Source organism: Mycteria americana, chromosome 9 (assembly GCF_035582795.1).
Source record: "Mycteria americana isolate JAX WOST 10 ecotype Jacksonville Zoo and Gardens chromosome 9, USCA_MyAme_1.0, whole genome shotgun sequence".
Lineage (NCBI taxonomy): Eukaryota > Metazoa > Chordata > Aves > Ciconiiformes > Ciconiidae > Mycteria > Mycteria americana.
Genome location: NC_134373.1, coordinates 43,177,651 through 43,203,331, shown reverse-complemented (window position 1 = coordinate 43,203,331; position 25,681 = coordinate 43,177,651). Strand labels below are relative to the sequence as shown.

Below are 25,681 nucleotides of genomic sequence, written 5' to 3'. Positions count from 1 at the left end.
CCAGTGCCATTTTTCATTATATCATTGCTGAATCTTCTTCGAAATTCGCCAAGCTAACCTCAACCTTCCCCAACTTTGAATCCCCAGCATCTCTTATTTGTATCTGCAATAAAGGATATAAGAAACAAAGAAATCATTTTCACATGCTTCTGCTTTCACACAGCTCTGGACCCCCCAGCTAAGGGGAGAAATTCTGCATCGCGTGAAGTAAAGATAAGAGCAATGGCACGCTGTCACGCCGCAGTCGCTTGGTTCTTCATCCGGCGTTTGCTGATAGGTATAAGACGCTTCTCCACGCTGTGCGTGGCAAAGCAGGTAACCGATGTGCTGGATTCAAAGCTTCCCCCCAAAACTGAATTCCCGGCAAGAAACCGACTGCAACAAGTCAGCCAAAGGCTTGGTGACCCTCCGGTCCTCCGCGGGCAGCCCGGCAAACCGCTGCTCCTGCGCCGTCATCCGCACACATCCACCGACTGTCTGAGCGAACGGCCCGTCAGCTCATCTTGTAAATGCACGAGGATTAGTACCGTACGTAAAGCAAGTCAAGAGCAGGAAATCAGTAGACTTCGGGAAGTCTCCAAAAATTTCAAAAGATTTCAAGTCTCCAAAGATTTCAAAATTCAAAGTGCTTTTTCCAGCCTGTGCACACTACCACATAAATTACTGGGAAATTACTTTTTTTTATTGTGTTCTTACTTGCAACAATAATGCATAAATTTTTAATGGAGTTTATGGGATAAACTCCATTATCCCATAGGGTATCCCATGGGTAGAGAGTGGCCAATTTCTCTGACTGAATGCACATAACCCAGTTGGAGGACAGCTTCCATCAGGGAGGATGTAAAAGAGGAGCATGAATTATCCATACAGGCATATTTCCTGACATTCTCACAACTCTTTTGGATTACTCCTTTGCAATAAAGTGAATTTTCTCTACGTGCCACAAGCATTTTCAAAAAACAAGACCACGCTGCCAGCGGAGCGGGACAGATACCCCAAAACAGAAGTTGCCCAGCGTTACATCCACCATGACCAGCTACAGCAGAACAGACGCCCACCCAGGTGGTGGCCACAGCTTCTACTGCGGGGCCAGGACTGCCTCGGACAGATGCTTTTAACCGGTCTTTATCTTCTACATACCTCCTGATAAAAACTGAGCCAAGGATCTTTCATGCTTTGAGTGCCCATGCTTACTGCTCAGCTGCCTGCAGAAACGAGCTTATATTGATGACCCGGTTGCAGAAGCATTGTCTAACAGGCTGCATGGCCGAGATGGCATTTGCTTGTCTCACTGCCCGTCCTCTTAAAAAAAAAAACCCGAAAAGGGTAACAACATGCTTTAATCATTAAGGACTCTTGTTTTAGTAAAGAAATTGTGATTACTTTGTTTCTTGCTGCTGAATATAATTTTGCAGGCTCTACTGGCTTCTCAATTGGATCTAGAGACTCATTCCCACATTTCCCTTACAGGCACGTATAAAAGCTGAACTTTGTTCCTTGGAACAACTGGTTGGGCCGACAGCAGCAATCACAGTAACCACCCGTTTCTGAGCCTTGACTTGCCAGGCAAAGGGGACGGCTCTACACGAAGGAAGCAATTTCATGCTTGAACAGCCTTGCACTATTAAATCAGAAAACTGAGTTACGGCCACTTCACGGGGTGGACTCTGCTGCCAGCGAGGGTCAGATGAGCCTGTGGGTACACGGGGGAACCGTCCTGGGACGAGCTGCTGAAGGAGAGGCAGAACTGATACAAGATCAATCTAACAGAAATATGCATCCTTTTTGTTCAAATACTACGTATTTTCCAAAGCACGCACCACACGAGGACAATGCCTACCAGTTTAAGCTGTCATTGCCACATTATTTAGGGTATTTACAGGAAAACTAGGAACGGGCTTATCCTTCCAGCGTGGATAACCTTGACATACTTTAAAAATGTGAAATAGCCGCACGTTTTTAAAAGACAAGCCATGCAAATCAAAATCTTCAATTAAGCACCCTCACCATCCCCATTTTCAAAGGTCTGGGGCAAAGCTGCACGCCAGCTGTCCTGCAGACTCTCTGGGAGAAGATACGGTGGGAAGGAGGCAAGGTCCCATCAGGGCTGGCTTCCAAGGCAGCCTGCAAATTCATTACTAGAAAAAAAGCAATGAGAACAATGCCTGCCAAACAGGACCGAGGTTCTCCTTTCTTTTACACGAACTGTTTAAGCATTTACTAGTATTGAAAGCCACTTGAAGCCATAAGTAAAGGAAATAAAAATCTCTTCTTCAGATCACTTTTTCTATAAATAAAATCATTCTTTATACTTAGTAGAGTGGTATTTTGGGTGCCTGTCTAGTAAGGCCACTATCCCAAGCTGACAGCAGTGCTGCCAGGAACTGAAATTTGTTTTCAACTACTTTAACACTAAGTAAGGAGCTGACTGCTTCTATTTTACAATCCTATCTCCTCATATTAACTGCCCTACTCCAAAGCAGACTACAGTCCACGTGAAACAGCACGTCAACAAGAAGTAGGTTTATCTTTCTGGAAATCAAAATCTTTGAAAGTTCTCTGAATAAAGGACATCTTCAAAGATTCATGTGTACGCAAGCCTACATTCACGTCTACAAATAAATGCCAGTACTAAGTGTAAAGAACTAACTAGGTCAGCAGCCAAAACCACTTACACAACCCCCAGATGCAATCCCTTCTCCCTAGCAGTGTTTCTGCTCCTTCGGTACACCTCCAGACGTAGGGAAGTTTAATCCATTTTCAGATTAACAAGAGTAAGCCACTTCCATTTAAAAGAGTTGTACAAATATACCTCCACCGAGCATTCACATTTTCTTCTCTTCTTACACACGGGTGCTTTGCTGATGGTGTTTGAACCAAAAATCTTCCCTTTGTACCCGTGGCTGTTCTGTCACGCACACCAGGCTTCACTTGGCACGCACGTATATATGGACAACGTTCTTACCTGTGCGTTGCTCATTCCTAGTTCAGGCACAAATAACTAACTGCCAACCTGATAAAGTAATGTGAAGAACAGCAATTTTTGCTGAACAGCAACCGTGTAAAGCAGAGCAAACTGCTGGTCTGTCTTGACCACGGCTCCTGGGAGCGATCCAACGTCCACCTGTGAAGCCACGCAGAGACCAGAGGCTTCCTTGCATTGATTACCCTCTATCAAAGCTATGAATTTTTAGCTTTGATGATGCCAAAGCTATCAAAGCAGTAAATTTTTAATTTTAGAAGCAACCCCATGTGTAAGAATCTCATGGCGGTTGCTACTGCTTTGACACTACGGGGAAACAGAGAGGTCAACAATTAGAAGTTAGTAAAATGGCAAGCTAGTAAAGAACGGGCTGTAAGCACTGCTCGAGCTACACGTGAACCTCATTAGGCTTCCAACGCGCGTGGCCACAACGCAGCAATGAATAAAAAACCTGGGAAGTTATTGTGGTTCGTTACAGCCGCCTTTAGAAACACAGCTACCAAATGGTTAGAAAAGATATTCTAAGTGGAATTTCCCCAAATATCCCAAGATGCTCCACAAAGAGGACACGTTTTGCAAATGCCAGCTTACGTTTATCTGGAAATGTGACCAAAAAGGTCCCCTCTCCCTTCCTGGGCCGAGCTAGGGTAATTTGAGTTGGGGCATATGGAGGCAGGTCCTGCCTCTGCTCCAGCTAGCAGTGCGAACAGGGACTGGCACCACACAGTTACAACAGCGCGGAAAGCGAGAACGGAATCAAACCCCAACTTTTACGGGAGAAAGAGCAGCAAAGGGGAAATAGCAACAAATTTTAATTGTTCCTTTTGTTATAGGAAAGTACAGATGAAAGACTCACAAAACCAGTTTAGAAGCCATCTGTTGACTCATGAACATATTCTTCTCATTGCTGGAGAATTGCTTTTCTTTTTTTAATCTTAACAGTCTTAGCTAATTTATACATTGGGAATTGGCTTCGATCTTATACAGATTACCTGTATGTACTTTCTCTCCCTACTGGCAGTCACCCTGGGTGATTTTTTTCCCCTCAAACAAGGTGGAATAATTTCTAAACTGTCGTTTCAAAGTAATTTCTAGCCAAAACTAATTACTGATTTCTCCCTGAGCTTTCTTGTTCCTGGCTCGTTTAGTTTCTCTATGCGTAACTGTATATACACAGTAAAATCTTAAAAAATAAATTAGCTTTTAATTATATGAAGCTGTAAGTAGATAAACCTGGCAACAAAGGAACTCTTACGTACTTTATCCACCACGACTTAGAGTTGGAAAAAGAACTAATACGACACTTTCTGCATGAGATGTGAACATCACAGAATAAAACAATTTACCCTCCCTTATCAGAGCTAATTGCGCGAAGAACAAATAGTGGTCTCGCCAAAAAAAAAAAATCTAATAAAAAAAAAAAATCTAATCAAAGCTTCCTGCCCTGTAACACGGAGTTGGAGGCACTAATGGATTTTCACAGATGCTTCACAAAGGAAATGTTCACAGGCAGAGATTGCCACTTCTACACCACTTCTTCCAAAGCCTCTTTCCCCACCCCGGGACCACCCGTCAAGGCTTTTGCTTTGAAGAAGCCAACACAAAACCGTGGCACTGAGTTTAAGCGACGGTTACTATTTAGAAAATCCTGAGTTTGTTTCTGCTCAGAATTGTATGCTCATAAGCACACACACACACAAACACAGCGCAACAGCTAACTTCAACCTAAATTTCAATAAGAAAATCCAATTATAATGGTTGAACAATTTGTAGAATAGCACTTGCAACCTCACTCATCCAGAAAAGATTGAAGATGGATTTCTTCCCTTGCCAGAGAAAATACTTAGAAATAAAATTAAACATTTCTATGTTGAATTAAATTGGGCTTAAGGTTTAATCAATACTACTTCAAATTAGACCTGACACTGATTAAAATCTTCAGGTTGGCCATTACCAGCAGAACTCAGGCAATCGAGGGCCATTCTGTGGTAGACAACACTAGACGTAACGGGAAGCAAGTTAAGCTGTTAGCGTGCCGGCCGCGTTCATCAGCTGGAATTACAGTACCAGCCCAGGAGCAGAGGTGCTGCGGGATTCAGCCATACTGCTTCGTTACAGCACACGGGAGGAGGATCCGGTGGTCTCCTGATGAGAGAACTCATTGCTACGGCAGTCAGAGCAAACTCCCATGGGCCTGGTGGAGGTCAGGACATCACATCAGGTCTGTTCACAAACATCCCTGTTTGGGAGAAGGGATGTTTGGGACAAGAGACAGACGCCTTATTTCACAAAACTGTAAAGGGAATTTCTCATTATCCAGCAACCAACCCAGCCTTCCCTGTCTTCCTGCAACTCATGAAACGAAATTTTTGTTTTTCAGAAATCTAACATTTTTCTTTAGGGGAAAAAAATCTCCCTCATCTTACAGTACTGCGGTTGCAGTGTAAATCCAGAATTAGCTCACAGTCATCAAACATTTAATCAGAGAGTCATAAAAGGTTTCAGAGCTCTTTCGTCTGCTCATGTGAAAAAAATTAAGATTCCCGCAGGTTTTTTTTCCCCTCTTAAATATGTGTTTCTTATTTAGACTCTTATGACACTTACACCCCCCCCCCATTTGCCGCAGCACTACTTTGATCATTTGGAGGCACAACAGCAGCAACGATCCCAAACAGCGAGAGCCCTGGTACTACCTGCCGCCGTGGGATACGAGTACCGAGCTGCGGAGGAGAGTGAAAAGGAATGACGAGCATCTTTGATCCTTACTCCAAGTCTGTACGCTGTACATTGACTCCCAGAAGTACAGGCAAACCGCTCCGTAGGCAGCGGCAGCCTTGGCAAAGCAAGAGAATTCTGGACACCCACACCAAGAGGATGGGATAAAATTGCCTGCATGCATAAAAAGTGCAGCGAGGATCGAAGAGGGAAAAGGAATGAGGAAGGCCAGAGCAGGAACAGAATGGGCATGGATTAATTTTATTTTTATATATATATATATATATATATATATATATATAAAAAATATATATAAAATATATATACATACACCCCACAACAATGAGAAAGCTACCATGTCAGTGCACTACTTCCCTTTCGCTGCCCTCTTCCCAATGACTTTGCCAATAAACATCCTGCAGCATAACTGAAGAATGAATTTCTAGAATGAGAAATTACAAGAAGACTCTTCTTTATCTTGGGCTGTTTGTTTCTTACCAGAATCCTTACACCTATTTACAGACAGGCATTTGCTACGTGGACATACTATTATAATGCACAAATCTAAATAACTCTTACAGAGATATAAAGGCAGTGGAAACCTCACCAGGAGATGACACTCTGCATTTAGGGCTAAACCACAGCTCAAAATCGTAAAACCTTCTAAACGCAGGACCAGCAGGTAAGCTGAGCTTGTATTTTCATTGACGACAGGGTGTGGGAAGTCGGACACACCATTTTCTGCTTTAAGCCTAGACTTGACACCACCGGCAGCAGGAAGAGGACGTCACTGAGAAAAAGGCATTCAGCTGCTTTTCCAACATCTCAGTCTTTCAGCCCAAGACTGAAAGTCGCTGCATGTGTCAGGGACGTCTCGTGCACGACAGAAGAGGAGCGGTACTCAGGACCGCTGCCAGTAGCCGTGACTCCCCTCCGGCCCCAGAGACCCCCGCACAACCCCGATGGCACGTGAATCCCTTTAATTGCCTGCGCAGGCAGCCGGAACGGAGACTGCGACTTAATGGCATGGCATACGTTCAACGAAACGCGAAAACGCCGCTTACACGCAGCGAAATGTTGACATGCGATAGATACAATAAAAAGGTCAAGTCATGCCAAGAGTTAATTAGCCCTGTATAAATGCCCTTCACTCCTTTAATCCCCCGGCATCGTCACGGAAATGGAGAGCAGCTTGGCCGTTTCCCAGCGCTCAACCCGCACGCAACTGGGCGGCGACGCGCAGCTCCGCGGGGCTGATCCCGTCCCCGCGCCAGAGCTTCCCCGCGGCAGAGGCGGCCTGCCCTCGCCCTGCTGCCCTCCGCTGCTGCCCGACAGCTACTCAACCTCACCCCGACATCCTCCAGCAACGTTTCGTCTCTCTGGCCTCCAGTTTTCTGCCGCATTTAGTGCGGCTGCTCCACAGCCAATACGCTGCTTTAATACATTTATACCGTGGTAACACTGGTCTTTCCATCAGCTCATGACGACTCATAACACAGCAGTATACAAAGCACACAGGTGATTACAAACTTCCAACTAGACAGCATGTCTAGCAAGAACATTTTTTATTTTATTTTCTTCTATTCATCGAATTTTGCCACGGAAAACTTCCTGGCCTCTGAAAGAAAAGCTTGCATTTATAATGTGAAAGGAGGCACAGCGAGTTAGACACCCAGTGCAAATCGGATGCCTCTGTCCCCCACGTCAATAAAAATATGTCTTTCTGTCATCCACTAAATATATTAACCATAAAATCATATTCTTCCTTAATAGCAGAGCATTATAAATTGGCTTTCAGAACAATTTAATACTCCCTAAAGACAGAAAATGTACAGACAGCATCTGTCTGAAGAGCAAAATGAGAAAATTATTTTTTTTCTAAATCCCATAATACTTTCTGTCCTTTCAACAAAGAGTATGAAACTTCTTTTCATCAGGAAAACGCATTTAGACAGATTTCTCTCAGCACTAAATAGCTCCTCTCCCTTCGACTGAGCAGCACCGTTCATGAAGTCGAAGGTTTCGCCTGTTTTTCCCACGCGCACTTTCCTTCCAACGCTTGCTCCAGGGAAAGGACAGAGCTGTCCAAAACAGACCGGAGGCTTTGCAAGTGCCAGTTCTGGTGCGCGCGACACTCGGCTCGTGTTTCTCTGTGGGCTGCAAAGGCTACGTGAGCGAGAGAGGAGCACGTTAACACCGAACTGACCGCTACTTGGCTAGTTTAACTGTAAGCTGGGCCACCGGCCAAGAGCATCACGGTGCAAGGAAACGATTCGGGAGCAGCAAGGGAAAAGCCAGCCCAGCAGCGCAGCGCATCCTCCTCGCTTCCCAGCAGCTCTGCAAGATGCCCCGTGCCTGCTGGAATCGCTCCAGCCGCTCGTCGTGACCACCCTCGGCACTCTGGAAAAGGGCAAGTGGTAAAGAACAAACGAGCGATAAGCAATTAAGCTTTTCCGACGCTTCCGTTCCGTGAAATACGCTTTTGCTGGCAATGATCTGAGGCGTTGTTTTACGGAAACTTGGCATCACCACATTGCAAACGATCACGCTGGGGAGAAGTGTCGCCTATGGTGTTTGCGAACAAGCCGTATTGTTACAGTGGCCCCTCTGCTTCTCTTATTTGCAGGCATTTAGAAATGAAATCCAGGGAGCAAAGTATTTATTTTCTTTTAAATGTCATGGGATCCTGAAGAATTTCATTTCAAACAAAGCATAATAAGCAGGATTTCAGCTAAGCGACAATTCTGTTTAAAAAGCAAAAGTAAGGGGAGCTTTTAGAAGACCTGACCGCTTGTATATATTTAGCTGTGCTTATATTTCTCTAAATTTTTATTTGTTGTAAGAATCAGACCTTTTATGTAGCTGAAGGAGAACAGGGAAAAAAACTGAATTGGAAGAAGATAAAATCCAATCAACACTGGGATTCTATAAAAATTAAGTGGGGGAAAAAAATCCCGCCTCTGAAAATTTGCTTCCAAAAGCATGTAAGCTTGGATAATCCTCCAGGCATGCAATTTCAGTTAAACATTCTTAGGAGAATGCTTTTGCTTTATGCAAAAGTTTCAAGCTAAATAAAAGGGGCTTGCTAGCCTACTGCACTGCTGCTGGGAGACAGGAGGGAATTCGACTGCTGAAAACAACGTATACAACAGACCTAGACTTTTTTTTTTTTTGGTAATTACCATAACTTCTTACAGGATCTTCAGATAGCAATCGGAATCCCTGTTTAAGTGGAGATAAACATGCACATTTGTACTTTCACATCAAATACACGTGTGAACAGAAGCCCACTGCTGTGATTGGAAAAATTAATCTGTAAATGCCATTAAAAATAATTCAACGGACTTGGTGAAACACTCCCTAAGCTATTCCACAGGCTCAAAGTCACCACACAAACTTCAGGCTTCACTCAAAAATGACTATAAGTCACTAGACTTAAAAACAAAACAAAACCCTGCAAAAACCCCAACCACAAAACCCCCTTTAGTTTTTATATTGTTGCAAAACGTTTTGAAAGATGTTCTGTAAAATTCTGATTATTCCAGAAATGCCTATGGATAAAACCAAAAGAAAACTACACCCTGCAGGTAGTTTTTGGTATTGGTAGTATTTTCTCTTTATCAGCATTAAAATGTCAATTTTTAAATGCCAACAGCATAATTATGAAAATTTATAAAGCAGACATTGATATTTTTACCATTGCAAAACCTTAGAAATAAAGTCTTCCCTGAAGAAAAAAAAATATTTAAATTATTCCAGGTGATAAGACGCACCAGAGGGCATTTCGTTATGTGCCGCAATGTCAACCGATTGCTCCAAGTTGCCAATTTTCAGCTGTTCACAAAATAAACTGCACAGGATAACAAGGTTTGTGATGCAGTACCTCTTCTCCTGCAAAAGTTTGCATTAGAAGCCAACTCTCGAACGGGTAAACCCCGGCGTTTTCAAATAGCTTCCTTAGGCAACCACTGCTAATAACGCCCGTTAATTAGCCCCGAGAGCGCTGTGCCTGGCGCCTCGAGCGGGGCCGGAGGCGGGCGCAGCCCGTGCCGCGGCTCTGCAGGCGGCACCGACAGACGCGGCACCGGGGGACTCACCCGTCCAACCTCACGTCGGGCAGACTGCGGTTCAGGGCAATCAAGTCACTGGCCATAAGGTTAAACTGGTTGATTTTAAACAGCTCTTTCATCTTCTCCTGGTCGTCCTTCGGAATGAGCACAGCCTTTCCCATCTCTCCAGGTCCTTCTTGGTTTCGAGAAATAACAGCTGGAACGCAAGAGAGCAAAAGGCCAACTTTTAGTATGCGGGCGGCAGTTTTATCCCCCACCAACACGGCTCCGCGATTCTTGGCACTCAGCAAGGAATGTTAAAAAAAGTAATTGCACATCACAATTTTCCCTGTGCTCCACCGTGAGGTTTTATCTCTATCTGGGTCTGAATTTATACCTACATCCTTTCTAAGATGATTAAAGAACCCAGATGTGTTCCCTTGCAGCCTTTGATTGTAATCACGACGACAGTAAATGACTATTCTCAAGAGATTTACACCAGGATCACAAAGCGTAGCACCAGATTCTCCATGAGATTCTGCACATGGAAAAGGTTTGGAAAACACTTTTATAGCTATTGAAAACATTTGAAGAACATGTATATCAAACTAATTCCAACCAACTTATTTTATTTTTTATTTAGTTTTAACTACCAGGCATGTGAGAGCATAATCCCATCCCTGTAAGTAAACAAATCCATCAATCTTCAGTGACAAAAAAAGAAATCCATCCTGAAAAATATAGTATCCCAACCCTGACAGAGTATCTTTCACATATTATTAGTGACTAGTTTTGAGAAATATTTGTACAGTCAATTTTGAATTTTAAGGAAAATTATAGCATCTCATATAAGCACACAAAAATAAACAAGATAGACTGCCTTTTTAGGAAACAGTATATGAAAAGAAAGGAAACATCCCACGTATACACATAATTATAATCGTTATTCTAAAGCAAAAGCCCACCAAAAGACGACAGAATCATCAAGAGTTTCCTGCTCCAACCTCAGTCTGCAGCGAAGCAGAAGAGGCCAGGTCCCCTCCCAGCTACTTCTGACTTCGACCTTGCATCAACAAACACCTGCGTTTTTACCTAATTTTACATTCACGCTTTAAATCAGCCTCTTGACTGAGGCTGGTTAATTAACACCGATTAATCTGTCTTTAGCAATAAGCGTTCCTCGCTCCTCTCGCGGATAAGCAGAACTCCCCGCTCCCGCGTCTCCGGTCCCGCAGCAGAAGGCTTGCGCAGCCCGGCCGGGGACTAACCCATGCGCGCGGTGCCTCTCAAGCTGCGTACTTCCACGCCGTGCTCCAACGTGACCGTTTTATCTTAACGAAGGGATCGTGGTTTTATCTTTCTGCCATCACATTCATTTTTCATCTTCGGTATCAAAATTACTTTGAAACATTTGACGCTTAGTATCTTGGAAGACTGTCACTTACGAAGGCTTCCCTACTAGTTGAAGAGTAATTAAATCATTGGGTTTTGCAACCCAAAAAATAAAACGCTAGAAGAATAAACCCTGTTCTACAAAATGCACAGGAAGCAGACTAAGTGACTTTTAAAGGAAAAATATATGATTTTTCCAAGGAAATCAGACATCAGGGCTTGCTAGAACAAGCTAGCAGAAATTCACATAAAAGGCTTTTTAAAAATAAATATTACAGACTCTGGGCATAGAAATTTTGCTTCTGCTGTTCTAGTTTATGCTTCGATTGAGCGAAGAACATTTTACAGTATTATCTGATACATTTTTTTATCCTTCCCTTTGATCAGAAGTAGCACCTTTATATGCTGCAACAGGAAGAAACGATCCGCTTCTGCTGTGATTACACGCAAAGATGGAATAGCAATCGGATAGATGCTTAAATCTTAAACGTGGCGAGTCTCAAGCCCCCCGCGTCCGATGTGATTTCCTACGGATGACGGGCTCCGCGTTACCGTGTACCGGGGTCGGCAGCATCCCCCCGGGAGCTAACCAGGCTGCGGCACCGGCGCAGCTCTAAAGGCATCCCCGAGATGCTATCAGACGCCTTTTTTCACGTCTGAGCAGAGCTGCTGATCCCTCTCACCTGGCTTTGGGAAAGGAATTAATGACTACACTGCTATCTACGTTCCCTAATAGGCAGAATTTTATCTTAGAGAACACATCTCACAGTCAAAACCATTCCGAAGTACCGCCGGAAAGGAGAGAAATAAAGTACGAGAAGAACGTAGCCGTGCTGTGCTTTTAGCTGCCTCTTAGCGTGACGCTGCACCTCTCCGCAGCTACGCTTCACCCACAGAATTGCTTGGGAACCTGCACTGCACACGTACACACACAATTATACGTTACATATGCTGTTTAATTCCTCTCGGAACATTTCCTAAGGTATATTTATGTAATGCATAATACGAACATAAAATATTTGGGATTAATGGCTGGTAATTAAACTCTGCTAAATCATCGCTTTCTGGAGGAATGAGGAGACTCCTCAGAGACTGCAATTTGAAGAGCTAGTCCCTCAAGCTGCAAATGTTGTTTATGGAAATAAATTCTGCCTCCTTTTCGCTGGAAGAGGCAGAGGGCACGACTTTATCTAAATAGCAGCAGGGAGCGGGCAAAGAGTCGGCGTGACTGCTGTGACCACGGGAAAAGAGGTAAGAAGCACAGAGAGGAGCTTGGCCAACGTCCTTCTCCCTGAGAAGCACAACATAAATGGAAAAGAAGGAATTCCTCAAAAAAGGGATGAATGTCTCTGAGGAGGAAAAGGAGTGATGAGAAGGTGAAGGAAGTTTGTCCTTGCTCCATCCTTCAGTCTGATCATCTTTCGGAAGCAAAGAGGAATTCTTCGGGGTTTTTCTGCCTCCAAAGCTGTACTGAAGGGTCTGTATGAGCTCCAAGGACTTTACAGACCCTATCCAGAAGACCAGGACCACCTCTCCATAATACAGCATCAGCACACACATCATCTCCCTGCCCGGGCAGGGAGCTATACTGTTCACGTTCAGATTGACCGACTGCAGCCCCGGCACGGGCAGGGAGAGGGGACGCCGGGAGGGGGGACACCAGCAGGGGGGACGCCGGGCATCTCGTGCCAGAACCTGCCACGTGGCGTGGAAGCTGGAGGAGCACCAAGGGGCAGAGCACAACAAGGCACCCAAACTAAACGTCTCTGAAATAGTAAGGCAGCATACCAAAATGTTTTTATTTTCTGCTGAAATACTTCGGGATTGGCTAAAAATATCTTTGTGACAATTTTCTCCTCTAGAAATCAGAAACTTTTCATTGAAACAATTTAGGGGAAGAAAAAACCCAAAAGAATTTAGCAACCCGTTATTAGCACAGTCATCATTACGACAGCAAATTTGCTGCCTCTCCTTGTAATAAGCCAAATAGCAAAATTGTATCTCCCTAAACGTGTGGAATACCCACAGTGAAGGGTTTCATATTCTAAGCCCAAATAATGGCAAGACAGCTGTAGAGGAGGTTCCGCTCCAGTGTAAACTCACTGTAAACCCATCAGAAACCCCAGCTCTTTTGCAGTGGACCATCACAGGGACTCGGATTCAACTCAGCCTGAAAACTTTTGTTTATGCTGCTTGAAAGCACGAGTTCTATATTCCTCCATCTGCAAAACTAATTTTCGTTACAAGATTCTGTGTTCTTCTGTTGTCTACTAAGGTCCATCAAGATAGAACTCCAAAAGAGATTTGCCTGTCCTGAAGTTTATTATAAAACTAATCAGAAATTTCCTGAACAGCCTTTCCACTCTCACGGTTTTATTCAAAACAAAGTATTATCAGATTACATTTCAGTCATAGCTCACACGTAGCTGTGATGGAGAAACATATTTAATTCTGCGATGGCTAAAATGCAGCAACCTCAACTTATTACATCTTTAGAGAAGACGCACCCGGTTTATGAATTAACAACCACATACACACTAATGTTTTCAGAGGTGTAACTTCAGTCCCTACCCAGGACCATCTCTTCTTGCGTTTTCTCTCCCACATTTGAATAAACAAGTTTTGAGCCCAGAGACTCTGTACGGAACAGGCCCCAGCCATCTCAAACTCAGCAGATGCAAGGCCCACAACAACCCAACCACCTTCAAGTTAGGAAAAATAACACTATCCATCTTCCAAACAATATGTAAAATATTACAGTAAGAACCAAGTAAACACCACAATACCAGAGGTGGCAAATTAAGATCTTTTGCAAATACTTGGTTTGACCAAACTTTTCACAGAAAACTGAATTTTTGCTAGCACTGAATAGATCTGAGGATCTAAAGATGGTGTCAAAAGTTTTCTAACACCAGGTATGTCACCAAAGTTGGCTTTCTAAATGCACAAACCACTATAAATATTTCTACTGAACAGCCTGTTATTTACCCAAAGCGAACAAAACAATTTTATTGTTTTTCCCAATACTGATATTGTCATTTCACAAAATTTTTATGTTCTTCTTTACCCTTTTTTAGGAAGTACAGCATACTTCATTAGTACAGCATACTTCAAATCAAACCGTTCAGAGTATTTTATGAAATACCAAATTTGGATCCAAGTTTCCATATCTATACAGATACGCTCTTCAATCGGAGAACATAAACATAACACAGAATCCCTTCACCTAGAGGATTTAAAAAAAAAATAAAAATCTGTTTCTTCAGTGTTCAGAACGGATGGCTGGCTGGTAAAAGAGGCCACAAGCAGTGAGTGCACGCTGCCGATCATGAATTACTCCACCTGTACTGGTGTTCATAAGCTAAAACGAGCATAGCAAGCAATTGCAATCTTCAAAAATATCACTTAGAATTTACTGTCCAAAACACCTTTTCTACATCACTTTCAAACTTCTCTTCGATAGCACTGTGAAGATCGTTGACTTCAAATAACTCAGCAGCGAGCAGTAACTCCATCCCTCCGCAGCAGCGCCGGCCAGACTGCTCTGCACAAGCAGGGGCTGCCCACATCTTCCAAAAAATTACGCAAATCCTCCGACTAGGAGAGGTCTAAGATTTTTCAACCCCTGCTGCCTCCAGGTTTTTTCCCTGATGGAAAGAGCCGATTCACCCCACCGAAAGCCGCGTGTTCCCGTCAGGAGCAGCCCTTCCCAGCCCAAACCACAGGTAAAAGACAGCACTGTCCCGTTTCAAAGTACTTGAACTCGCCTCCAGGCTCGTATTTTAAATAACTGCAGTTGTAATGGGGACCCGAGGGGGGACTCGGGGATAGCCATGACCCTGGAAGCCAGCATGGAAGAAGCTGAGAGATGTATTTAATTTTTCTATATAAACATTACCTGGCTGTCTATCGACAAGCTTATTAGCATGGCTGACCCATAAATACTTTGGGAGTGCTTCTGCTGCTGGTAAGCTGAAACTTTTAGTGAATACTAAAAACAAACAGGAAACAAAAAACTTTGACTCATCTGTTATTTGCTTTTCCTTTGTGTGGAAAACTGACCTCGCTCCTTATCAGGCTTTCCTCTTGTGGGTACACTTGTACAATACTTCAATGTCACGCTTCACTGTCCTTGGCTATTTCTGCCTCATTCTGCAATCTGGCCTTGCTGATGGGTCTCCAGGGGCTTGTGTTGGTCTTTCATACCACTCCTCGGTGATTTGATCGAGTTTTTATTTACTGTACAATACCCTCCTGAGCTTCAGGGACATAGGTGCCGGCAATTTTGTCTCACGCTGTACTTCACGTTGCTTCTAAGCACCGGGACAGGTTGCGGTTTTGACCATACGTACAGCAATAGCCTCCTGAACTCGTTTGCGTTTGACTTGCTTTGCATGAAACCTTACCCAAAAAGCACTATTCAAGGCTTTCATTCAGCAGCACATCTCGGTGTGTAAGTGATCCCGCTGGCAGCACGGGAGGACCGGCAAACTGAAAGCCCAGTTATCCTGCTGGCCAAGGGCATCAGGGAGCCTCTCCTGCCAGTTAAGTTTGCTAATATATTTTGGCACTAACAGCCTGTATAACGTAAATAAGATTCACTCAAGGCTAGAAACCTTGAAATCAGGAAATCCGCCCAATTCCAGAGGGAAGAGGGGGCCCTCTGTGTGTCCGCGATGGGGGAATGATGGAGGCGAGAGGGTATCAGACAGACAGCAGCATGGATGGCACAAGGATTCGGGGAGCTGGGGAGCATCCCCTGTCATGGTTTAACCCCAGCCAGCAACCCAGCCCCCCCAGCCGCTCGCTCACTCCCCCCCGCTGGGATGGGGAGAGAATCGGAAGGGTAAAAGTGAGAACACTCGTGGGCTGAGATAAAGACAGTTTAATGGGGAAAGCCAAAGCCGCGCACAAGCAAAGCAAACAAGGAATTCCTTCCCTGCTTCCCGTGGGCAGGCAGGTGCTCAGCCATCTCCAGGACAGCAGGGCTCCAGCACGCGTAACGGTGACTGGGGAAGACAAACGCCATCGCTCCCAACGTCCCCCCTTCCTCCTTCTTCCCCAGCTCTATACACTGCCCGTGACGCCGTATGGTATGGAATAGCCCTCGGGCAGTTTGGATCAACTGTCCTGGCTGTGCCCCCTCCCAGCTTCTTCTGCCCCTGGCAGAGCACGGGGAGCTGAGAAGCCCTTGCCCAGTGCAGCACCAACTAAAACATCCCTGGGTTATCAACGCTGTTTTCAGCACAAATCCAAAACAGCCCCATAGCAGCCGCTATAAAGAAAATTAACTCTATCCCAGCTGAAACCAGGACATCCCCACCCACAGCACAGGCACCTGGAAACAAACGTCCAACCCAGGGTTCAAAACTAGCCCCCAGCGAGAGAAAGAACACGTATGACAAACCAGTGAGGATTTACAGGCTGAAGTAACTGGGAAAATGTTTTATTGTATACCAGATTAATTCACTTTTATGAGAACTTAATTAGCATACCATATCTTGATTCATCCTCAAGATTTCTAATTTACCTTGACCATATTCCCCTTCACAGAGTGAAATGAGTCTCAGTCCATCATTAACAGTTCTTTTGCCAGCTCTATAAATATGAATGTTTCATAAGGTATCTCTGACACAGCCCTAAATATATTTTGGTGAATTTACAAATAATGTCTTAATCCTCAGCAACCATCAAAGCTCGTTAAGCAGCTTTCCCGTATACTAGCTACATGAGATGATGCTAAGTCAAAACAATTATTTTTTAGATATCTGAAATACTTAAGGGAATACTCCACTACCAGGGAAAGCTGAAGAAACAGAAAGATTTCAGAACTGCAAAGGTTATGTTTGCCACGGCTCTGTCGTTACCCAGAGCGGAACCAATACCTGGAGGAGCCACTGAGATTTGACGCTATCTACATGGCATTTCCTTGGTGTACCCTTGAAACCGTACGAGATGGCTTGTGCTTTAGTAATCAGAGATCCTCTGTCACATGTGCCTTGAAGACAGAAACTAAAATAATTACAAAATTACTGAAATAAATAAGCTCCTTATAGTCGTAGCTCAAATAATTTGGGTACTAACATCAGAAAGCCTTTTTGCTTTCAGTATGGATGAGTTTTGGGCAATATGTACTGCGGATCTGGAAGACGACTGTTCATCCTGACACATGAGGGCAAGCTCAAGATCCACAACGGTCCAGTAAAAAGGCAGGAGAAAAATACTTTCACGTTCATATGTAATTACACATATACACATATTTATACGCATATATAGATATACACATCTTAAACAGTAAACAAAATAAAGAGAAGGATGGCTGCGTGTAGCTGCTATCACATTAGTCCCATTACTGCTGCCAGGTGCATAGGACAAACACACACCTCATTTCTTCTTTCTGCAAGGATTGTATTAGCTCAATCTTCTAATATTAAGAATTTACACTGTGAAAAACCTTAACCAAATAGAGACCTAGATTCCTCTTCTCCTCTGTAAATCACATTAATGAACTTGAAATTGCCATCTACTTGTCATTGTTTAAATGTAAGATGAAAGAAAGAAAATGAGAGAAGAATAGGGATGGAAGTGGATCTCGGAAGGTCACCTAAGCTTTCCCCACACCACAGGACCCAATTAACTGGACTTAAAAACATCCACAGCATATGTGGGTTGTTGTTCGGGGTTTTTTTAAATATTTGCTTTGAAACCTCTGAAGAGAGAGTTTTTACAGCCTTTCAAGGAAACCTAGATGAAATCCAAGCAACAAAATAAGTTAGTGACTTATACTCGTACCTTGATACACCTGAGGAAATAGAAGAATTTTCATGAGCTAAACACATAAAAACTGTAGAACTGATGCTCTTTAAGAATATTTAAGGGTTGAGCGCTGGTGGACGAAGTTAGACGTATGTGTGGGGAACGGAGCAAGGAGAAACCTCAGCTACAACCAGAGAATAAACGAGACAGAGGAGGTGTCTACTGACCAAACCCAAAGTCTGTGCCGACGATTCAGCCTGCAAATTAAGAAAACCTTGTTTGTCAAGTAATTTACAACAGAACTATGAAAAACATGGGAACAAACAGTACCAACAGCAGAACTGTTTAGATGAAGTGTCTTCAGGCCTCTTCCAGTTTTTACTATTATAATTCACTAAAGCAAACCCAAAACCCTGTCTTTGTTTTGTGTCCATCTGGGAAAGGCTTCCATTAAATGGCAAGACAAGAAATCCTTTCCCAGATCAGGATGAAGGTCTATCTGTCTTAGAACACTGTCTCAGAGCAACTGATAGATCACGGCAGAAAAGAAAAGACACAGGTTTTACAATAATTCTTCCAGAGACTTCCCTTTGCGGAGGTGGGGGCTGTACCCAGATCGCTGTGTTCAATAGATCGCCATCAGCTCGCATTGTCCCTTTTTAAATCTATTTATCTTTTTGACAATGAACTGCATGACTTAACTGAGCACTGTTGGCAAAAAAAGTGTCCCTTTTTATTTGCTTTGGATTTGCCATCTCACATTTTCATTGGTTTTTACCTTGGGAGACACAGTGAATCCCTAATCAACCTTCCCTGCCTATTTATGCCTTTACAAATCCTCAGTTTATCCTTCTCTGCCCACCGTTTTTCCAAGCAGTAGAATTATTTAATTTAGTCTCTCCCCACAGAGAGGCCAAACAGTACCTGAAATCATCCTTGCCTGCCTTTTCTGAACCAGTGGTTTCACTCAGTAAAATCGAGCTTGGTTTGAATCAAGCACCAGAAAAAAAAAGAAAAGCTTTTGTCCTTCAAGGGCGTAAATTCATACGCTTCTAGCAAAGCAACGAGGCTGCTTGAATGTGCTACAGAACTCTTCTTCTGTGATTATCTTTCAAAATCTTGAAACCAAAGCAACCTACAATTCTCTGCAGACTTCTACACCTTGTCGCCCTTGTGTAACTTCAGAAGGAGCTGTAGACACTTAATACTTTTCGAAGGAGGCATCTGCATGCGCCTCGCGGTGCTTCAGTTAGCTCTCCTTAATAGTTGCAACTAAGAAGGAGCAGTGATTCAGCAGTTTTGCTTGTTAACTTACTGAAGAGGATTTCAAATATTTTTGAAGTGTGTTTTTTTTTTTTAAAAATACATCTATCAAAAATAGCTTTACCTCCAAGCACAAGAATTAACAGCTCATCTCTTCAATGGCCATCTTGGTGCACGCGGGGATAATGGAACTGACATGAAGCATGCCCACAAAGAATAAAAATGCTATTTTTCCAGCATTCTGCCTGCAGACATTTTTCATCATCTGTCAGCGGAGATAGGCCTCCTTTGGAAATGAAAACAACCCCCTCACAAGGGCTTATTAGAAGTGCTGAGGTCTTCGGTGGAGTAGAGAATAGAAAGCACAACATTGAAGATAAAGAAAACGGAAAAAAAGCAAAGCCCAATAGATTTCAAAGTATTCAATTTATTTAACAATTCAGTACAGGCACTGCACAGGGACTGTTGCACAAATAAGCGTGGCAACACTCAGAAGATGTAAGGACTCATCATCCATGCTTTTTTTTTTTTTTTTGGTTGTTTTTTCAGCCCAAACCTTCATCTTCCTTGCTTATACTTTGACAGCAACACCTGCACTCGGGTTTGAGTCAGAAATAACGCTGCAAACGTAGCGATGCTGTTCTGCAGAGAGAGGCGCAGAGAGCAGGGACAGCAGGGTCCGTCCCCCCAGAGCTGGGGCACCCCCTGCGCACCCATCCGCGTCCCACCTACCGGGCTGAGCTCGGATGGGAACGTCCCAAAAACCTGCTGGTCTCTTTGGTGCCCCTGGATGCAGAGCACGGCCCAGCCGTCGGCTCGTCCCACCAGACAGGGCGAGGAGAAGGACTGCTGTCCGCAGCAACGTCCCAGCGGTACCTCCAGCCCCCTCGGCGACGCCTAAGCAGCAGCGATGCTGATGAGCAGAAACCCACAGCTTTTTGGTTTCACCACCAAGCACGCTGCAAACGCTTTGAAAGGTGAGGGCGTTCCGTGGGTACTGTGTACAAACGTGATCAATAGGCACTGCAAAAAATGAGAAATACCCGCGGCATCAAAAAGCATTTTCCTGTTTCAGAAACTGTCTAGTCAGTAAGTTATTCCAACCTTATTCATATATTATTAATCGGTTGAAATTTCTAAAAGAGGAACTCAGAAATACCACTTTATACTTTTGCACTACAGATAAAAAACTCGTTTTCCCCCAGACAGCAACGATCAGACTGGAGAGCTTCAAAACTACCAGTTTGCTGCACAGGCTGCGAGCCGCCCTCTGAAATGTGAAATCTTGCTCCGCAGGGATGTGGTACCCCCCTGACCACGGGGTTACGTGGTTCTCCTCTGCAGGGAGGAACCATCCCATGTATGCGCAGCCCGAGAGAGCCGATTGCACCTTCTTGAACAGAGCAGACAACTCTCTTTTTATTAAGGGTCTGACCTCAGCCCAAATCTCGCTCCTTCTGCAGCTACCAGGATCGTAAGCAAATCAAAAGGAAGAATTCCCAAGAAAGAAACTGAGGAAATAATTACGTTATTGCTGTTTGGAAAGATAAAAACAACTAGATGAGGACAAAATTAATCTCAGTATAGAGACAGGGAAGGCAGTAGCTAAAGGGGTGTAAGCCACACGCAGTTACCATCTGCACGACACACAGAGTCTTCTCGGACATCCCCATACACAGAATACGTAGAAGATAAACTGTGAATGGCTTACTGGTAAATGTGTCTCCGAAAATGGTAATTTGTCTCTACTCATGATGAAAAATTTGAAAAATGTATTTCACAAAAGAACTTTTGATTGAAACAGGAATACATAAATGAAAGAGGTAGTACATAGCTGGGACCTGGACAGCAGGCAGAGCTGGCTGCTGCCCGGCTGCCGCCTCCATCAGCTCGGGCGCCTGGTCCTTCCAGACACAGGTTACGCATTACGCGGTTCCCAACAATCACCGATTTGTATTTTGCTACAATACTAATATGAGGCATAAAATCAATCATTCCTGATTGCTCATTCTCAAAGGAATCTTATAAAAACCTGTGGTCGAGCCTCTCTGACGCTGCACACTATCTTTAGCTACGCAAGCCGGCTGAGTACAGAGCCGTCCACGCAGGGAGATGCTCCGAACTTCGTACTGTACCCTGAGCTCAGCCTCGCTGCACTGCCCCAGGGGATTTCACCCACCGGGATGAAACGCGACTGCAAGCGTCCCCTCGGTCCAGCGAGGAGGTGCCATAGCTGTGTTACGTGCAGTTTAACACCTCCGTGCAAATTCCAGGGGCTTCCTCCTCCCGCAGCCTGCCGGCCCCGGCCACCGGCCCCGCGCTTCTCGGGAAAACCAGGAGCCTGGCCGCAGACCTCAGACACGCTGCATTTTCACACGGAAGGGGTCTGCGGTCTTAACGTGGCCGCTCGCCCAAGGGCTCAGGGACAACTGTCAACAAACTGCGGTTTAACTGGAAAAGAAACGACGGCTCAGCTGGAACTGGAGAGATGGAGTCTGTAATAAGGAAAGACAGCGAGAGATCCTCCACTGTACCGCTGTGCTGGTCAGAGCAGCCTCGGGACGCAGGCAGAAGTGACGTCCAAAGGACTAAGTCAGAAGAAGACTGAAACCCCATTGTTTAAAACACAACAGCGGTTTGTACTTCCCTATCAAATTTATCTGTACATGGTATACAGTCTTGTTTTCTAAATAACAATGATTTGGTATTACTGAAAAAACACTTTGGGTATAGTTTCACACAGGAGAACTGCAGGTTTTCAACTGCAATAGGTAACTCATCGTGAATGCGACAGAGCACTAGATTTTGGGTTTGTTTTTTTATAACAAAAAGTTGTCATACGGTATTGAGTAACTACCTTGGGTTTTTTCCTACTGCTAAACAATATTCGGGGGAAAAAGGTGACATAAGCAGCTGTCCTAGGCCACGTAACACTGCGCGATGGCTATAAAGCAGAACACGGCGAATCCTCGCTAGCAGGAGCTGCGCTGGAGACGGTCCGTGCAGCAACCACCGCACACGTGGAAAACCTCCAGTCTCCCGTATGAAATCCAGTTCTGGGATTTCATTAGTTTGCCGTTAAATGCCGTGAACAATGTTACAATCCAAAGCATTATTTTTATTGCTTATTTTATCTTCTTTCATTTTTCCTTTAAAGAAGGCAGCTGAAGGTAACAACTCTATCTTTCCAACAGTTTTACTTGAGCAACCAATTAACAGCTGGTGCTGCCAGCAACGGCGATACGCAGCAGCATTTATCCAAAATTCAGGAAAAGCCATCGCAACCTCCACCCTGACTTCAGAAAGAAAAGCACACTGAAGCTAAGGAACGTTCCTGCTCCATCACGCAAAACACGCATCCAATTTCACAGGCACCGGGAGTAGTCCTGACCCGGTGCGATATATCATAACCTCCATCGCCGCTATTTTATATTTCTGTGTGCATCGCTATCTGAATCGCAGTAACCTTTTACCAGCCAGCTACACAGGAGGCTGGGGTTTGCGGGGTTTTTTGTCTGGTTTGTTTTTTTAAACCTGAATCCTGAAAAATAATTCTCTCTCGGTTGCATCTCCACAGTTGATACATGAATCTCAATATAATCCTGATATTTTATGCCAAATAATTTGTTGCCATAAACTCCATACAGAATCCAATAAACTAAAGGATCAATCCACAGTCCTTTGCCATTTACGTGATGCATCTCTGCTGCTCAGAACTATACACAGACTTATCTTAATCCAGAACATAAAGAATTCTAGTTTTAATTATACGGTAGCGATAAATCCTGTAAAGTTGTCATAAACATCATTAAACAGATCATTTACTTCACTGTATTTCTCAGCATAAGAGTTCCATGATTCTGAAAAAAATGAACGTTGCTTTCCAATACTAAAAGCATCAGAACTCATTGCAACTTCTGTCATAAATATACTTTTTGTTAGCATTTCTGCTACACGTGTTGTCCAGAGACATACCAGCCTACGTTGACTCTGCTACCGATAGCCTCAAGGCAGAAAGCCTAAAGAGGGACGAGGAGGTCTGGAGTGAGACAATAAAGTCAACATCAGATTGAAAAAAAAAATAAAAAATTGAAAAATCATTTAGGAGGAATGTGAAGTCTACTTATAGATACTGGCTGCCATTTCTAAGAGAGAAGATGTGAAAGGAGGCATCTTCTCAAAAAATCTATCAAGTCTCATGAACTTTCTTCATAAATTCATAAGAAACCTACGGACAGTTAAATGACCGCACGATGCAATCTTCTAAAGTTAAAAGGTCTCCAGAGTTACTAAGCCTTGTTTACGCTGCAGTCATAGCTATTACTAGATTTTGATAAAAATTCAAGGTCTAATTAAATATCATGCTAATTCAATGCAGTTCAGAACCGTAAGTGTTCTTTCTAGCAAATCAGCTGTAATACAAAGTTAAGAAACCACAGATCCTGGGCTGAACAGTCAAACTGTTTTCGAGAGGACAAAAACCATTATCCGTTCTAGTCCATCCCCTTCCAAATATCTAATCAGTTAATAAACAATATCTTTACAAATGTGACAATGAAAGGCTTATATCTTTTTCAAAAAAAAATACAGCATCTCCAGGTATTCCTTGAGCTTTCCACTATAAATTACTTCAAGACAAACTAGAGAATGACGCAATGTGAAAGCCCTGACATTAGGTAATCTCTGAATCTCTGAAAAAGTCTTTCAACAGGCTGAGGAAAGGCGTTGCGAAACCTTAGCCTCTGAAAAATCTCAACGGTTACATTATCAGCCCTGAAAGAAGAAACTGTAAGTATGTTACTCCCAATTACGTTGTCAAATGGTTTCATCGTAATTCTGTTTCATCAGCAACCATCCTTCCCTCCTCCCGCAGGCCATCCGAGACGCTGCCTCGGCGGCCGCCACCCCACAGCAGCTCAGCCCCGGGCCGCATCGGGGCTCGTCTCCTCGCGGGCTGCAGCGGCCAGCCGCCGCAGGGCACCCGCAGCACCGTCCCGTCACGATTACAACAGCAACGGCAGAACTCCTCCCAGGCTCTACCCCGCCTTCCCTAACTCCTGGTTGTGAGTGCAAACGGGCAGCGTGGCCATCAGAGGAAAGAGCAGGCATTAGCTTTTCTTAGGAACAGCTCCGGGAAGAAAAAAGTGGAAGGTACTCACTACGCAGAGAGCCAAAAAATCCAGTAAAGAGGGAAATTAAAAAGAAGTGAAGGGTGAGAGCGAAGCAGCTGCGTCCGCTTGTGACTCGGGGACTCTTTCGCAAGCTCACGCCACCAGGCAGCAGCTCTCTGCCCAAAGTCCCCGCTACGACCATCTCACGTACTCGCGAGTAACGTCCGAAGCTAAGGCCGAGGGAAAGCCCTGAGCGGGCGTTACACACGGCGTGCACGTGCATCAGGAGGGGACAGATTAACGAGGAGCGACGGGGGTCTTCGCGGCCTCCTTCCCCTGCCCACACGCGCTGCCCGCCGGCGAGCGGGCTCCCCGCAGCACCAGGCTTCGCAGGCAGCGCCGGGGAAGCGGCAGCCTGCAAGGGAGCCTTCGCCTCGCGTCCTGCCCAGGGAGCCTGGGGAACGCGCGTGCAGTACAGACGGCATCAACGGCACCGACGCACCCGCTTTTCTGGTGTTAGAAACAGGCAGTGGTCATGTTTCTATTAATCCAAAACTTCTAGGTAATTTTTTCTACTTTGTGGGTTCATACACAAAGGTAAAACCAAAGATGCATAAAGCCAAGACAGAAAAACTGGCAATTTTGAATTGAAATACATCTTACAGAAACTTAGAACGAGCCTTCAAGATCAGCAAAGCACAGCAGCAAGGTTCAGCCTACTCATTTGCCTCCTCCGTTGTAGGAAAAAATATCCCGGACAAGAATCCAGGAAGAGGAGAGGATTCACAGGGGAAGCATCTGTTCGGATGGGCACTCCGGAGCAGCCCATCGCTCCCTAAGCCAGCAGCGCCCGGACACAGCAGCCGTGCACCGACAGCAGCGACGCTGCGCTCTGCCACCCACGTCCCTTGTCGCGGTGGCCAGCAGGCTCCTGGGCACGGGGCCGCAGCTCCCGGAAGGAGCGATGCCGTCTGCTCCCCAGCCGGCCGGAGCGGGAAGGGACGAGGAGGCAAGGATGGGATGCGCGTGAATCACGTGCTCATCCATCACCTTTATGGCTGCGGTTTATAAACGACTCCCGGGCTTGCACATACAATGAGATACAAGTTACCTCTCTGAAAATAATTATAAACGAGCAATAACCCAGGAAAGATATATTAGTATATCAATTTAAATGTAATGGAAATATCTAACTGATGCTAAGTGCTAAGCAAGCAAAAGCCGATTCAGCGGATCGGCCTGCCACGCATTTTGGGCCACACTGCAGAAGCTCCTGCTGCTCAGCAAGAGACTCCCTTGCTCGGGGGGTCCTTCAGGTGCTCCCGCTGCCCTCCTGCCCACCACGGGCACTCTTATTAAATATAAACATATTTTATACTGCCCTAACGGCCTTACCTACATACCATGTAACT

The 25,681-nt window shown here is 44.6% G+C and overlaps 1 protein-coding gene across 4 annotated transcripts in view; it reads right to left on the bottom strand.

The window, feature by feature from the left end:
- GALNT13 (polypeptide N-acetylgalactosaminyltransferase 13) overlaps nucleotides 1–25,681 on the bottom strand; it is a 157,245-nt gene that overhangs the window by 83,406 nt on the left and 48,158 nt on the right. For all 4 annotated transcript variants that reach the window (XM_075511935.1, XM_075511938.1, XM_075511934.1 and 1 more), the window contains one exon: nucleotides 9,796–9,964. In XM_075511935.1, the coding sequence (XP_075368050.1) occupies nucleotides 9,796–9,964 (169 nt within the window). The remainder of the gene's footprint in view (nucleotides 1–9,795; nucleotides 9,965–25,681) is intronic.